Source organism: Silurus meridionalis, chromosome 10 (assembly GCF_014805685.1).
Source record: "Silurus meridionalis isolate SWU-2019-XX chromosome 10, ASM1480568v1, whole genome shotgun sequence".
Taxonomy (NCBI): domain Eukaryota; kingdom Metazoa; phylum Chordata; class Actinopteri; order Siluriformes; family Siluridae; genus Silurus; species Silurus meridionalis.
Genome location: NC_060893.1, coordinates 23,966,128 through 23,982,600, shown reverse-complemented (window position 1 = coordinate 23,982,600; position 16,473 = coordinate 23,966,128). Strand labels below are relative to the sequence as shown.

Below are 16,473 nucleotides of genomic sequence, written 5' to 3'. Positions count from 1 at the left end.
CCCTAGGCCTCCTCACCTTACCTTTTGTTGCTGAATACATTTCCACAAATCTCCACAAATTCTAGTGGAACATCTTCTCAGAAGAGTGGAGCTTATTATAACAGGAAATGGAGACTAAATGTGGAATGGGATGTTCAGAAAACACCATTTTCAGAGCCTTTTATGGCGGCTGGATGATCTCTGTCCCGTGGTTATTTTTACCTTCTAGTGCCATCTGCATGGTCTGAAACCTGACCACACCACCCAGGGCCTGTGTGTGTGTGTGTGAGAACACCTGACTCATGCACAAGTGCTGAGCTCACGACTGTATTAGCCCTCGCCTCACACAGCTGCAGGATAATTATACAGTAATAGCGCCTTAATTACAGGTAACAGAGTAAACACTACAGAGCAGCGGTATAACACCGACTGGGCGATAAAATCCAAACATCATCATATCGCGATATTTCAGTACGTTTCTCTGATAGCTTGTGTGTATCAGCTGATTGTGTGCTTCATGGCAGAAATATGGATGCGAAATAGACATTTGAAAAAAATCTGCCTGTTTGTCAATCAGATTAACGTTTGATGTGTTTGTTTTTAATGTTCATTTTTTAAATATTTTTTTTATTTGTTTTATAAATTAGAATTTTTTTTTGCATAGAACTTTAAAGGTACCACAAAAATACCCTGAAGTATACCAGATGTGATGGAGGTAGTGTGATGGAGGTAGTGTGATGGTATGATGGAGGTGGTGTGATGGTAATGGTTTGATGGAGGTAGTGTGATGGAGATGATGTCATGGAGATGGTGTGACAGAGGTAGTGTGAGGATGTGATGGAGATGGTCTGATAGTAATGGTGTGATGAAGGTAGTGTGATGGAGATGTTGTGATGGAGATGATGTGATAGTGATGGTGTGATGTTGATGGTGTGATGGAGGTAGTGTGATGATGTGATGGAGATGGTCTGATAGTAATGGTGTGATGGAGGTAGTGTGATGGAGATGTTGTGATGGAGATGGTCTGATAGTGATGGTGTGATGTTGATGGTGTCATGGAGGTAGTGTGATGAAGGTAGTGTGATGGAGATGGTGTGATAGTGATGGTGTGATGGAGATGGTGTGATGAAGGTAGTGTGATGGAAATGGTGTGATAGTGATGGTGTGATGAAGGTAGTGTGATGGAGATGGTGTGATAGTGATGGTGTGATGAAGGTAGTGTGATGGAGATGGTTTGATAGTGATGGTGTGATTGAGATGGTGTGATGAAGGTAGTGTGATGGAGATGGTGTGATAGTGATGGTGTGATTGAGAGGGTGTGATGGAGGTAGTGTGATGGAGATGGTGTGATAGTGATGGTGTGATGGAGATGGTGTGATGAAGGTAGTGATGGAGATGGTGTGATAGTGATGGTGTGATGTTGATGGTGTGATAGTGATGGTGTCATGGAGGTAGTGTGATGAAGGTAGTGTGATGGAGATGGTGTGATAGTGATGGTGTGATGGAGATGGTGTGATGAAGGTAGTGTGATGGAGATGGTGTGATAGTGATGGTGTGATGGAGATGGTGTGATGAAGGTAGTGTGATGGAGATGGTTTGATAGTGATGGTGTGATTGAGATGGTGTGATGGAGGTAGTGTGATGGAGATGGTGTGATAGTGATGGTGATAATGTAATGGAGGTGTTTGAAAAAATGACTTGTCTGGTTGTTTGCTTTTAAAACAGCCTGCTGACTCGCTGTTTCCACATCCGTGTTCCAAAACTAGGCCTGTTTGTTTCTGGCAGCTCTGAAAGCTGTGTCCCAAATACTATCCAGCATTCTATATGGAATGTCATGCAGTTTGTTACGTCATACAGCAACGCGCTTTTTTTTAGAACAGTAGTATGCAGATTAGGACGAGACCCTGCGACCTAGACGTCTAGACACAAACTCTGAAATGTATCTGTGTTATCACACCATTACCCAGACCTCCATTTTGTTACATGTCCTGATGTTCAGATGATCGGATGATCTGTTTTAACATGTTCTGTCTTCTGTTTTAACTTCCCCCTTTTTTTTCTTCCTTTCCTCTCTCTCTCTCTCTCTCTCTCTCTCTCTCTCTCTCTCTCTCTCTCCTCTCTGTCATCTTTTGTCTTTCCCCCCAGCACCCAGTCATGCAGTTCACAAAACACACACACATTAATGAACTCCATCAACCAGCCTCTCTCTCTTTCTCTCTCTCTCTCTCTCTCTCTCTCTCTCTCTCTCTCTCTCTCTCTCTCCAGCTCTCTTTTTCAGTCTTTTAATTTTCACTCCCTCTCTATCGTGGGCTTACAGCACGTCTTTTTCTCGCTGTATTTTTTCTCTTTTACACTTTCTTTCTATTTCACATATCTATCATTCTATCTGTTTCTTTTGTTAACAGCCTGACTAACAGTAACTCAGTATCAGTACTAAAAGGGCAGTGTCAGCACTAACATCCAGTGTCTGGACTTTAACTGGATGTTGGTGACTTGCTGCGTGTTCGTACCAGTTTAGATTTTATCCTCAGTAATAAAAAGGAACGACTGATTTCACAAAATAAAAGAAAGATATTTGATTTTGAAATGTAGTGAAGTTCAAGTAAAAGTCTCCCCAAATAGAAATACTTCAGTAAAGTACAGACACAAATTATTTGTCTTGATGCTTCCTCTGATCCATTTAACTTCACACGGAGCACTGTGTTTCTTCACAGACCATTATTACTGATGCACCAGCCGCTAAACTCTGGAGCGCACTGGACAGGTAACACAGGGGACTCTGCAGAATGAAAAACGGAGGAACAGGGAGAAAACAGTGAGAGACGAGGAGAAAGTTTCCAAAGTTTGGGATCATTTCAAACTTATACATAAAGTAAACACGGTACAGTGGAACCCCGTTGTACGAGCATAATTCGTTATTGAAAATTGCTCGTATGTTCGAACTGATTTTCCCCATAGGAATGAATGTAAAAGTGATTTAATCCGTTCCAAGATCTCATTCGATCGCTTATTTCTGCACTTAAAAATAATTGTAGCCTATTTTTAAAAACAAATGCACTGCAAATGACCGTAATATAAACATAATTTAACACTTATCCATGTGATAGTGGTTGACTGCGAGTGTGAGACACGCACCACGCTCGTAACCTCCTCGGTTTCCATGTAATTCTATTTACTTTCGTTTTCACAGCAACATCACTGATTTTCTTGGGAGACATTTTTTGAAGATTTCTAGTGAAATAAAAATATAAAACTAAAAAAAGTTACTGTGGGAGAGCGTATAAATACGGGAATAAGGAACGCCACAACAGGTCAGGTGCAAAGGCTTCACATTCACATTTGTTTTTTTTTGTGTCGGTCTGCTTAGTGCCCCACGCAGCACGTCTCAGGCGCTCTCAGGCGTGCACACGCACACATGCGCACGCGCACACACACGCACACATGCGCACGCACACACACACGGTCTCCTCCTTAAATGCACCCTCCGATCGCTTGAAAAGAGAGAACAATCATTAGGTCACATTAACTTCAGGTAAAGCAATCCCCTGCCTATCTGCTCCCGGACCCGCCCTCTATTCACAAACCGCCGCTCGGCCACGCCCCCGCTGCCACAGTTACGTTTTTGCTGCACTGAACAACGAGAGCGACCGAGTGATACGTCATCAACTAAGCGACTGATGCGACCCTCTGCCGAAAACGGGGAACCGGCAGCGTGAGTTTGCTTGTGCCTTCGAAATTTGCTCGTGAAACAGGGTAAAATTTTGCGAGCGAGGTTACTCCTATCTCCGTTTGCTCGTACAATAGGTTGCTCGTACAACGGGGTTTCACTGTACAGTGCGGTTACTGTTTTCAAAGTCATTTTAAACTGATTTTTATATTTTTATTTATAGACAGTGCAGTCTAAAAGTCCCTGATAAACACACAGATTTAGTGAGTGATACATTTCCACATCGTGATACTGTGTGAGATTTAATAAATAAATACATGAGTGAGGATTATTATAACTTTCATTAACCTAATATTTTCCCATAACCTTCTCTACACTGCCACTGACTTTTTAAACGCACTATTTGTATTTTGATGTAAAATGGCAATTGAATGCTTTAAACGGTGTCAGGAATGCACCTGCCACGCCCCCTTCGGCGACTGTCATGCCTTCGCCTTCTCTGAAGCTCCCGGCTTCCATCGTGCACACCTGGGTCTCATTCATCACTCATCCCAAGCTCCTACATAAACTCCTCGTTCACACAAACTCCTTGTCCGTTATTGTTTGTTGATATGTGCTGTTATACGTATCCTTATGCGTTCCTTTCCTTCCGGACTCTACACTCTCTCCACGGCCCCCCGGATTACCCCTATCTTTCTGTGCGTTCATTCTTGGACTGTGTGGACCTCGCCCCTCCAGGGCGTACCACGGATATCCCTCTTCGGATTCCTAAGGACTGCCGTGTGTGTGTGTGTGTGTGTGTGTGTGTGTGTGTGTGTGTGTGTGTATCTCTCTCTCTCACTCTCTTTATTAAACCCGAGCGAGCTGTACCTCCCGTTCATTCGCTCCCCTGACAAACGGGTTTAGTTTTCACAGATATTCTCGTTTGCAATTTCAGCAATAAAATTTTACATTTTTCTGAAATGGAAACAATTGACGTTTATTTTAGAGACCCGTCTTATTTTTCTCTTGTATATTAAGTATCGCGCTCTAATACACTTTAGAGCCTGTGTCAGTAGTAACACTCAGTACCAATACTGAAAGGCCATTATCAGTACTAACATCCATAGGGTCAAAACTATCAATCATAAATCAGTACTAACATCCAGCTTCAGTACTACAATCAAGAATCAGTAATAACATCCAGCATCAGTACTAACCATCATGAATCAGTAATAATATACGGTATCAGTACTAACCATAACAAATCAGTACTAACATCCAGCATCAGTACTACAATCAAGAATCAGTAATAACATCCAGCTTCAGTACTACAATCATGAATCAGTAATAACATCCAGCTTCAGTACTACAATCATTAATCAGTAATAACATCCAGTATCAGTACTAACAATAACTAATCAGTACTAACATCCAGTATCAGTACTAACAATAACTAATCAGTACTAACTTCCAGTATCAGTACTAACCATAACAAATCAGTACTAACTTCCAGCATCAGTACTAACAATAACTAATCAGTACTAACTTCCAGCATCAGTACTAACCATCATGAATCAGTACTAACATCCAGTATCAGTACTAAAATCATTACAATCATGAATTGGTTGGTTCCAAGATGGCGCTGCAGATGGCTGACTCGGGGAGGAGCTCTCCAGTCGCTTTACTGTTTTTGTTAGTTCGTCTTTTGTCTTTCATGTACAGTCACTTTTACCAGGGATGAACTGCTACCCGTTTTTTGACTATTTGGGTGTTTTGCTGGACATTGTAGTTGGCGGAGCAGCGGTGGTCTTCAAATGCTTTAAAATGCGTAAGTGTGGAAAGTGAGCCCCCACGCTGGTCAGGCTCCAACTCCGGCTTTAGAACTGCATTGCCTAGTGTCCGTCTGGCCAATCTCCACTCTCTACCCAACAAAATGGGCGAACGTCTGCTCTTCTAGTCAAATAGGGACTTTTTAAACTCTGCTGCTCTGTGTTTCACTGGAGCCTGGATGGATGACGCGGAAAGCGTGTTACATCTGCTGGGCTTCCAGCTGTTCAGAGTGGAACACTGAATCGGCGGGGAAATGGCGGTGGGACATGATTCTACGTCAATGAAAGGTAGTGTACAGATGTAACAGCTATGAAGAAGTTGTGCTGTCCTCATCTACAACCACTCTTTATCAACTTTAAGCGTTTCTACTCATCACGGGGGTTTTCCTCTTTTTCCAAGACTCAGACAGCTTCATCAGGGGAAAGAGAATGGGGACAGAATCTTGTAGCCCATAATCACACTGACAAAGGAGATTCGAGTGGAGTAGATGACGATGTGGTGAACATGGGACCGCACTTCATCTACATATGGACAAATCGTGGACTTCAGTGCGGCCTTTAACACCCTTATCCCAACACTCCTCCAGACCAAACTAACCGAGAGCTCTGTTTCGAGATCTGTCAGTGGATCACCAGCTTTCTGACAGATGGGCAACAGCTAGTGAGACTGGGGAAATTCATGTCAAACAGCCGTACAATCAGCACTGGTGCCTCCCAGGGATGTCTTCTTTCCCCTCTGCTCTTCTCCCTGTACACCAATGACTGCACCTCTACAGACCCCTCTATCAAGCTCCTGAAGTTTGCAGATGACACTACAGTCATCGGCCTCACTGAAGACAGTGATGAATCTGCATTTAGAAGCGAGGTTCAGCAGCTGGCTGTCTGGTGCAGTCATAACAACCTGGACACACTCAAAACAGTAGAGATGATAGTGGATTTCAGGGGAAACCCCCCTGTACTCCCCCCATCATGAACAGCACTGTGGAGTCATTCAGGTTCCTGGGCACCACGATCTCCCACGCCTGAAGTGGGACAATCACATGGACCCCATTGTTAAAAAGGCCCAACAGAGGATGTCCTTTCTTTGCCAGCTGAGGAAGTTCAACCTTTCACAGCAGCTGCTCAAACAGTTCTACTCAGCAATCATCAAGTCTGTTCTGTGCACTTTGATAACCGTCTGGTTTGGGAAGACTACAGATGACGGTTCGATCGGCTGAAAGGATTATTGGTGTTTATCTGCCCACTCTACAAAAACTGTACACATCCAGAGTGAGAAAAAGGGCCCAGAAAATCACCCTGGATCCATCAGAGAAGCAAGTACTAAGATAGTGAGGCACAAGAGAAGTTTCTTCCCCCAGGCAATTTACCTCATGAACACTTAAACGCTCTTCCCATTGTGCAATAAAATAAAACATACATGCATTACCACTTTTATTAATCTAAATCTGTACTTTTTTTGTGCAATAATACTTTTTTCTTTAATAAAAATGTGCAGTAACATTTATTAAGCTTCTGTCACCAAAACAAATTCCTTGTCAGTGCAAACATACTTGGCAGTAAAGCTTTTCTGATTCTGGTTCTGTACCAACATCCAGCATCAGTAGTTCTTACCGGTATCAATAATTCATCACATCTGTATAGCGCTGCAGCTCTGTTCTCTGCAGCTCATCTTAAACACACACACACACACATACACACACACAAACACACACACACACACACACACAAACACACACTTGGTCTGAACCGCTGTGTATGGGAGGTTCTGGATGGAGAAATAAACAGAACCAATTAAAATGACTACTGAATTAGTACTGAATTATCAGTAAATACTGCATGTGTTTATTTACTTTGTGGGCCGTCATTATTTACACCCCAATTCATTCCATTTACAAGTGCGTGTGTGTGTGTGTGTAGCAGATGGAGCTCTGCAGTGGCAGTTTATCTCCACAGTGAAAGACCACATGCCTGCTGTTCACTCTGTGAGAGAGAAAGAGAGTGAGGGAGAGAGAGAGAGATGGTGACAGAGATATAAAGAGAAAGAGCGAGAGAGAAAGACGGGAATTTAGAGACTGTAAATATAGACATGGAGAGATTTCTCTCTCTCTCTCTTTGATTCTTTTCCGTGTTGTTTTTTTTATCGTGGACGTGTCGTGAGTCGTCTTCTGTCTGAGGTAAACATGGCGCCGGTTTCGTGGCTCAGCAGAAGGCGTCATAACTCGCTGGATTGTCTTTCTCTTGCTGACGCCGTCACATCTGAACACACACACACACACACGGCTGCAAAAACAGGACTGATAGCCAAGAGTCCCCATGTGTTCTTGATCAAAACAGGAAGTTTGTGTGCGCTCTGACCTCTACACGGTGGAAGGATGAGGAGCGATAGCTGCCTGTTTGGGTGGCGTTCACTCTGTTGACCCTTGAACATACCCCCCCGATTTTTACAGCAGATTTTACACACATCTTTAATGGGCAATTTAACTAAGAGCAGAGAATATACTTCAGACAGAAGATCCATGTTAGTGTGAAGCTTGGTGATGTTGTGTTTTGTTTAGAGGTCGACCGATTGTGGATTATACAGATACTGATATCTAGGTTAGATCGTACTTGCAGATAACGGATTAATCAACCCGATTAAGCTTTTAAAATGAATGCTGGATTTAAAAAAAAAAAACACTCTGTAAGATGGTACAGAAATGTATACGAAAAATAAACAAATTCAAAAATCTGTACTTAATCATTAAACTGTGCTCAAGGAAATAAATATGAGTATATCAAGTATATTAATAAATATTGAGAATAATAAAAGAGGCATTCAAACTGAAACTAATACATTTAATAATTAAAAACAGTTACATCCAAAATTAATAAACAACGTGTGGTCTTGTGCTGTCCAACACAACCCGGAAAAACTATCGGTATAAATTCTAGCCCATTTGTGTTTGGGTGTATGTGTGTTTTGTCCAAAAAAGTGTACTTTTAGGCATCTGTAAGCCTTAAGAGTGTCTCCCAGTGATGAAGAATCATTTTAAGATGGACAAGATCCATTAATAATTCAATAAATCCATAAAGAACCCTTAATGTTTCACATATAGAGAAAAATTATGATAAGTACATAGCAACACAGAAGTTCTGTTATGTTCTTCATGGATTTGTAGGATAATAATTCTTCCATCTCCCATCGTTATTAAGTTTTCAGTGGAACATTTTGCTGAAAATCATGTACCAGTATGCTATGAGGCCAGGAAATAATGAAAGAGAAAGAAATCAGGCCCTGATTTTGAAACTGGTGGTTGGTTCTGCTGATGTGTTTGAAGTGAGGCCCCCTGGAAGGCAAACATCTCTCTGATGGATAGCGCACAAGCATGAACTGTATGCTAATGAGGCGCTAACTGGGTGGGAGTGAAACCGTAATGAGTGCTTGGCGCTCTGAAGGTGTCAGCATGGGAACTAGTTCTGATTAGAGGAGATAAAGGAGGCATTGGAGTACATTGGTGCATGGAAGCTTAAAACTGAGAACTGATGATAATGAAGTCAAGGTGACTGGTGGTAAGCTAACCAATCAGAAATGAGCCCTGTTTGAAGCCCCACCTCTCAGCACAATCAATAGAAAAATGCAGTTTTTTCCTTAGTGGTATTATCTGACTGGATGTTAACATCTTACTGTGTTCTTCACCCTTTCTTTGTCTCGATCTCAAGCTTTCACTAGCTCTCCTATAGGTTTGACCCAAAAGCCGGAGAAGCAGCACGAGGAGCCCCTCAAAGCCGACGACACCACTATCACCGATTCCTCTCTGATCACTGACCCTCCTTCTAAAACAGAAACACCTGGCAAACCCAGCAGCAGACCCAGCACCCCTGCAAACAGCGCCACCCCTCAGAACAAAAAAGGTACTCCACAGATTCAGATTTCATCATTAGCATCATAGTACACCTGATTTTTTCAGCCATATGTAGTTCTTTCCCAAACACACAATTTTATAGGAAAGCCAGCACCATGTAGATCCGCTTTACATGGGTTGGAGTGGAAAATCTATTGCTTTAGAAATCAGACTCTATTGAACACCTTTGGGTTGAGTGTAAACGCTGACTGCACCCCAGGCCTCAATAAATATAAATATAATAATTAATACATCTAATTTTATAATTAATAGATGATAAATAATAAATATAATAGGGCTCGCCATGCAGCACGCCTCCTTACCTGAAAAAACAAACAGCACGTGGCATCTGCGATACGCCTCTAGATGCCGCTTTCGCAACGAGAGCGGACCTTCTCAGCCACTCCAGGAACGGACGCAACCCGGAAAAACTATCAATATGGATTTTCGTCAGATAGCCAATAGTTCCTGCAATCGAATGACTTGTAATACCAATCTTATGGCCAGGGGTCCACTAAAGTAACGTTTGAGTAAATTATCAACCGATTTTGACTTTTAATTCAACAAGTAGCCTTGCTGAGGTGATGTGCATATACTTTGTCACATCTGTTAATCGGATTTCTAAAACTAATTCAGAGCGACACTGTTACTTTGGTACTTCAGTCGGATTTGTTGTTGTTTTAGTGTCACACTGCACACCACAAAACAATGAAAAAAACATGTTGAAACCATGACCAGGGTTTCCAGAGGGCAGAAATGCCCATGTTTATAAAGAGGGAGGGGCTTACTATGTTTATCTCCTGTTTCATTGGACAACCATGTGTTTGTGTCTTTGAGTGCAAGTATGTGTAAGAGGGCAGATAGCTTTATTCATTTGAGTGATGCAGAGCGAACAGCTGTTTGTATACACACACTAGGATGGCATTTGGGAGTTGTTGTATGATTGGAAAGAGCGAAGAAGGAATTTGGGCAAAATGAGGTGAAATTAAATACAGGAACAGTTAGCTAGATTAGATTAGATTAGATTAGATTAGATTATTGCTTAAAATGTCTTTTTGTATTACATCTCATACTGAAGGAACTGAACCCTAGTGTGTTTTCCTCTCCCTCTGTGCAGTGAGTTTGCACAGCAGCATGATACAATACTACAGTTCCACACTATTGATCTAAATGGCAACAGGAAGACAGGGTTAAGCGTAGCGCGATCAGTCATGTGCTCCTCAGACTCACACAATAACGAATGGCTGATTGTCTTTCCAAAAAACACTACATCGTACTGAAGTACACGGCGGCGCATGCCATCCGGACTCTTCATTAATCTTCTCTCTTTTTTTCTAATCGAGCAGATGGTTATGGCTTGATGCCAAGTCATCAGTTGTTTAGAACTGGAATGAAGAACACGACAGCTGCAGTTTATCAGCTGTGTGTGTGTGTGTGTGTGTGTGTGTGTGTGTGTGTGTGTGGAGACAACCATTCTCAAACAGTCTTTACAGTCCCAAGTGTGTTCCTCTAACATCTTAGCGAAAAGTTGTCATAGCAACAAGACCGTCCCATGTTAGATTCGGATGGTAAATCTTGCATAAGCTGTATAGTATGGATGAACGCTCTCTCTCTCTCTCACACACACACACACACACACACACACACACACACACACACACACACACACTTACTAACCCTTATAATAGTGTAAACACCTGCATTCCCACACACACATGCACACATTACAATTCAAGGAGTAAGTCTGAATGTACATATACAGGATGTATATGCAGAGCTAGGTTGCATCACACTTGCCGATAACTGATTTATCAAACTGGAAAAAAAACGTAAAACTACATGTAAAATAGTACTGAACTTTTTTTTACAAAATTAATAAAAAAACGGTACTGAATAATGAAAATGCGCTAAATGAAAAAAATTATATGTACATATTAATTATATTAATAAATATTGAGAAAAATAAAAGACGTATTAAAACTAAAACAATAAAAGTAACACAAAAAATAAAAAACATCCAAATGAATAAAATGACACTTCAAATAAACAACAGGTGGCATCAGCGATTCATCTCTAGAGGCCACTCTCATACCGTATAACGCAACTCGGAAAAACTATCCGTATGGGTTTTTGCAGATGATTATTCAGCAAATAATTAAATTATTCATCTGATTATTCCGGTAAGTAATAGTAAGTGATAAACCAGGTGTAGAGGTGAAGAACGACCCGAGGTGAAGCAAAGAGCATTAAAATGGTGTAGGACCTCACACGTAGCCACGGATTATCACCTTATACCATGGATCAAAATAATGCTTAATTATTATTTTTTACTTATTATATATATATGAATCTTTATTTGTTTTCTTTTTGATGTTCCACAGATGGGGTGAGCTCAGAGCAGAAACAGAAGCTGGCTAAACAGAGGAGAGAAGAGAGAGCTAAGTACCTGGGTAAGACCTCAGCTGCTTCTATGTGCGACATAAATATCGTATTTTCCATAGATGATCACAGATGCACAGATGAATCCGAGATGACCAAAAGAATATTTTCAGCATCTCACCAGTACTGCCATTTTTATAAAGAATTCTCTTTTTGTCTGATGTGTTCACAACAATTAATAATTGAATATAATAATGCTTGTTTAATAGAAATTAGTGGCTGTTATTCAGAACTACTTCTGGGATAGTGACCGAAGTAAGGCTTCGAAACATAACAGCTTCTCTTTTTTATTTGTTTTTTTAATGCTTCAGAACAGAAAACCCACGAGCAAGGTAAGATCCGCGATAAAGGTGGTGGTTTCATCGATCAAACCTCATGTAATCGATTACAGTATTCAAAAAATGGCTTCAAATTTCATCATTTTCATAAGGCTTACTGTATTTTCTGGTTTAAGATGTTTTTTTGTTTTTTGTTCTCTGGTAGATCTTGTGATTTATATGGCATACCCTATATACTATATACATTATACACTATATGGACAGAAGTATTTCAGGTTTTTTTTCTCCAAAATTGTTTCTACAAAGCTAGAGGCACACAATTGTATAGGACGTCTTTGGATACTGTAGCATGAAATATTCCCTTTACTTGAACCAGGAGACCCAAACTCAGTGCTTCTGTGCACAAAGACAGCTCATGAAGATATGCTTTACATGGGTTGGAGTGGAAGATCTTGAGTGGCCTGCTATAGAGCTCTGACCTTAACCCCCCTATTGAACACCTTTGGCAATGAATGTCCACAAGCACAACTTCAAAACCTAGTGAAACATCTTCCCAGATGATTGGACCTTATTATAACAGCAAATGGCAAATGAATGTGGAACAAGATGTTCAAAAGGCACATATGGTCAGGTGTCTACAAACCTTTGTGAATATTGTGTATTTCTTTTCTAAATTAGCCTAATTATACTATTCTGAGTGCTCAGTGTTTCTTACACTAGCTATGCCACTCTAGAAATTACAGCAATCTGCCCATCCAGTGTGGTAATTTATTATTTCAGACTTTTGATTCATTGCAATTAGCATGAGTGTAGCAGCAATGAACTAAATTTATTATAAAGTGAAATAATTTCTGTAGCCTTAGTATATTTTATCAGCTTAATATTTGAAAAGGAGTAAGATATTTAGTTCAGTTTGTTTGTATAGCACTTTTAACAGTAGACATTGTCCCAAAGAAGCTAATGCTAATAGGTTATTTGCGTATTGTAGCTGAAGTGACTGTAAAAATATAACCTCCATAGAAATTAAATGGAAATAATATGATGTTGAGAATTAAGGAAAAGATCAGGACTGTAGTAAAAACTTCAGCTGAGGAAACAATTCTACTATTATATCAACTTAAACAGAACAAAAACTAAACTAAGCTATGGCAGGTTTGGATTCAAAAGTTTAGGGACTTTAGAGTGCTGTTGAGAAACTTGATTTAAATCACGTTGGTTAGCTGATAAAGTCATTATATTCAGTTACATAAACTCATTCCAACTCAACATTATTCAGCTGAGTTTAACTCAGTTTAACTCTTTCAAACTTCTAAATTCAGTTCAGCTGAATTAGTTCAGTGGAGCTCATTTCAGATCAGTTGAACTGAAGTGACCTTAGTTTATTTAAATAAAACACAAATAAATTCATTTCCATTCAGCTGAACTCTCAAATGAACTCAGTTCAGTTAAACTCAGCTCAGTTAATATACACTAGATTCTACACAACTCAGGTGAGCTGAGCTGAACTCAATTTATACTTTATTTATAATTTCATCTAAACCTAATAGAACTAAATTTAATTCAACTCCACTCAATTCAACTGACCTCAATTTTACTCAATTCAGTTCAACGAAGATTATGATTAACCTTTGGACCACTCAGCTCAGGTGAACTCATCTCAGTACAACTCAATTCTCATGTTCCTCAGCTTTGTTCATCTCATCGGAACTCAGATTTAATGCTTAAACCCTGAAAAGTTTTCTGACATTTTTTAAGGTAATTTAACTCAATTCATTTCAATTGTAGTTTGAATGGAATGGCATTTACAGTATATTTATTTTCTGCACAATAAGGTTATTACTTTAGTACTTAATACAGTATGTATACTCTGGAGTTTAGATGAAGTTAAACACATATGAAGCAGCATAACTTTTACTGCAAAAAACATTGATTATGAATGAGACGATCATGAGTAAAATTCCCAGTGTGTTCACACCAGCTGCTTGTGCATGTGTTCTACAGATGGAAAACTACTTCATAGTGACTATTCTTCTATAAACAGCCTTTTATCAAAAGAGCTTCAGTGTTTCCACCACCACATCTGTAGTGTACGTACAATTAGCACTGAAGAAGTTGTTTTCTGTGGTGGGAATTAAATGGAAAACCTGGGGTGTGGAAAATATATGACATTTGCATTGTATTGCTTTTTCTTTGTTCTTCTCAAACAAATTGCATTCTGAGTGGCTCGAAAGTTCAGAGTAACATTTCGAAACAGAGTTTGTACTGATTAATGACAAAGATTTTGAAAAACTTTTATTATTAAATTATTCATTTAAAGTTGTAAATAAAACATTTATGACAAGTAATTCACAATTTTTGTTGGGTTTACAGTGCAGTTCATGTACAATTCTCCCTGTAAAAGGAAACATCAAAAGGAGAGTCAAAACCTCACCATTTTTTGTTACTGCATGAGGGGTCATACAACGTAACCCCCACGAGTATCGATGTTGCACTGTATACTTTAAAGTTTATTCATTATGGTAGTGTAAATTGCTCTGTTTCGCTAAATTATGTACTGTAATTTGTTGAAAATTATTAACAAATAACAACACTACACCATACCGATCACCAAGACTAAGACTCCTGGGTAGGCGTACGATATATTCAAGTTACGATGGGGTCATCAGAACGCATCTCCATCATAAGTCAGGGACTGCCTGCACAAGAGAAAATGTATGGGTGAATGAGAAACAGGTGTGGAAAGGCATTTGAGTCCGGAGTGGCTTGTGGGAAATGTAGTCCCTGTCCATAATCCTGACATTGTGAAGGTTTCAGACTGATTCACTATATGGACCAAAGTTTGTGGGAACCTGAGCATGTGCCTCTTTTTGAACATCACATTCCACATTTCATCCCTATTTACTCTTATAATAACCTCCACTCCTCTGGTAAGATGTTCCACTAGATTTTACGGAGATTCATTCAGCCACAAGGGTGTTAGTAAAGTCAGGAACTGATGTATGTGAGAAGGTGAGGAGGTTCGTGCGGTGCAGTCAGCGTTCACATTAATCCCAAAGGTGTTTAATAGGGTTGGAGCTCTTTAGCAGGAGATCTTCCACACACCCATGGAAAGCATATCTTCATGGAGCTGGCTTTGTGCAGGGGCATTATCATGCTGGTCATCAACAGGTTTGGGTCTTCAAGTTCAAGTGAAGGGAAAATGTAATGCTACTGCACCCAAAGACATTTGTGTGTAGAAGTGTATGTTAAATTGAATACAATTTCCTTATTCTTATAAATGCTACAAAATGGATAAAGCCATGACCTGGATATGAATTTTCCATCATGCATAGGTCAGCTCTTAGAAATTCTTTAACAGGCAGAAAAGTAGCCCTTTGCGTCCGGCATAATTGCACTATTCATCAGTTTGCCCAAATCTTCATGTTAATCAGCTGTTAGAGAAGCCGTACTGTCACAAATCCCAACATCTGGATCTTCCAACGCCGCAATGCGGTCGCTTTAAACCCTCAAGCTCCACAAAGCTCTTTATCTTCCTATAGAGGAGCCAAAATCCTGCACATGAAAGGGAACATTTTATTACCCCAACTCTATTTCCTCTGTTCCACCCAAGATGTTTGATTTGATCTCCGATTATCTAAAATGAATATAGTCGCATTATATAAAGATACAAAAAGACGAAAAAAGCTGTATTTCTTTATATCTACATATATAACTCAGAATCCTGAATTCTGATTGGTCCAAAAGCTTTGAATAATAATTTAGGGAGGGAGTCTCTGGTGTCAGTCTTAAATCATTTTATCACTTCATGTTTTTAATTGCTTGGGAAATCACTTTTGGCTAGTCATTTTCGAGCTAGTTAGGACTTGGGCTAGTTAGCAAAACACTCAACAGGACGTGGCTCTGTAAAGTCTAATCTCATCCCACTAGCATTTTTCAAGTTAGTTCATTTTCATGCTAGCTCATTACAATGCTATTTAGTGGTAGCTCAGTGGGACACTGCTGGGCCCTCGAGCAAGGCCTTTAACCCTCCACTTGTAAATGTAATTACGACACTGCCTGATTAGCAAGACAGAAATGTCTCTGTAAAGTCAAATCTTATCCAGCCAGCTGTTCCCATGGCAGGTTATTATTATGCTAGCTAAAGGCGGCGCTAAGGTTAGGGTTAGTTTAGCAAAACAGCTAGCAGGAAATGTCTCTGTAAAGCCAAAAGGGCATATACTGTACAAATAGATTAATTTGGATTTCACAGATATAGAAATAAATGTCAGATACTTGTACATACATCCCACATGTATTTCAAATGGCTATTTTTATATATGTAGTAAATTTTCCCAAATACAAATACAGTATATGCCACATACAGTATCTAATAAAAGTAAGTACAACCCTCACATATCAGCAACCATTGTAGTAAATCA

The 16,473-nt window shown here is 40.0% G+C and overlaps 1 protein-coding gene across 5 annotated transcripts in view; it reads left to right on the top strand.

The window, feature by feature from the left end:
• The window catches only part of map7d1b (MAP7 domain containing 1b), a 47,069-nt gene that overhangs the window by 10,041 nt on the left and 20,555 nt on the right, over positions 1 to 16,473 (top strand). For 3 of the 5 annotated variants that reach the window (XM_046859064.1, XM_046859063.1, XM_046859066.1), the window contains exons 2-4: positions 9,157 to 9,348; positions 11,720 to 11,788; positions 12,089 to 12,109. In XM_046859064.1, the coding sequence (XP_046715020.1) occupies positions 9,157 to 9,348; positions 11,720 to 11,788; positions 12,089 to 12,109 (282 nt within the window). The remainder of the gene's footprint in view (positions 1 to 9,156; positions 9,349 to 11,719; positions 11,789 to 12,088; positions 12,110 to 16,473) is intronic. The other 2 variants (XM_046859067.1, XM_046859065.1) reach the window with 1 other exon arrangement.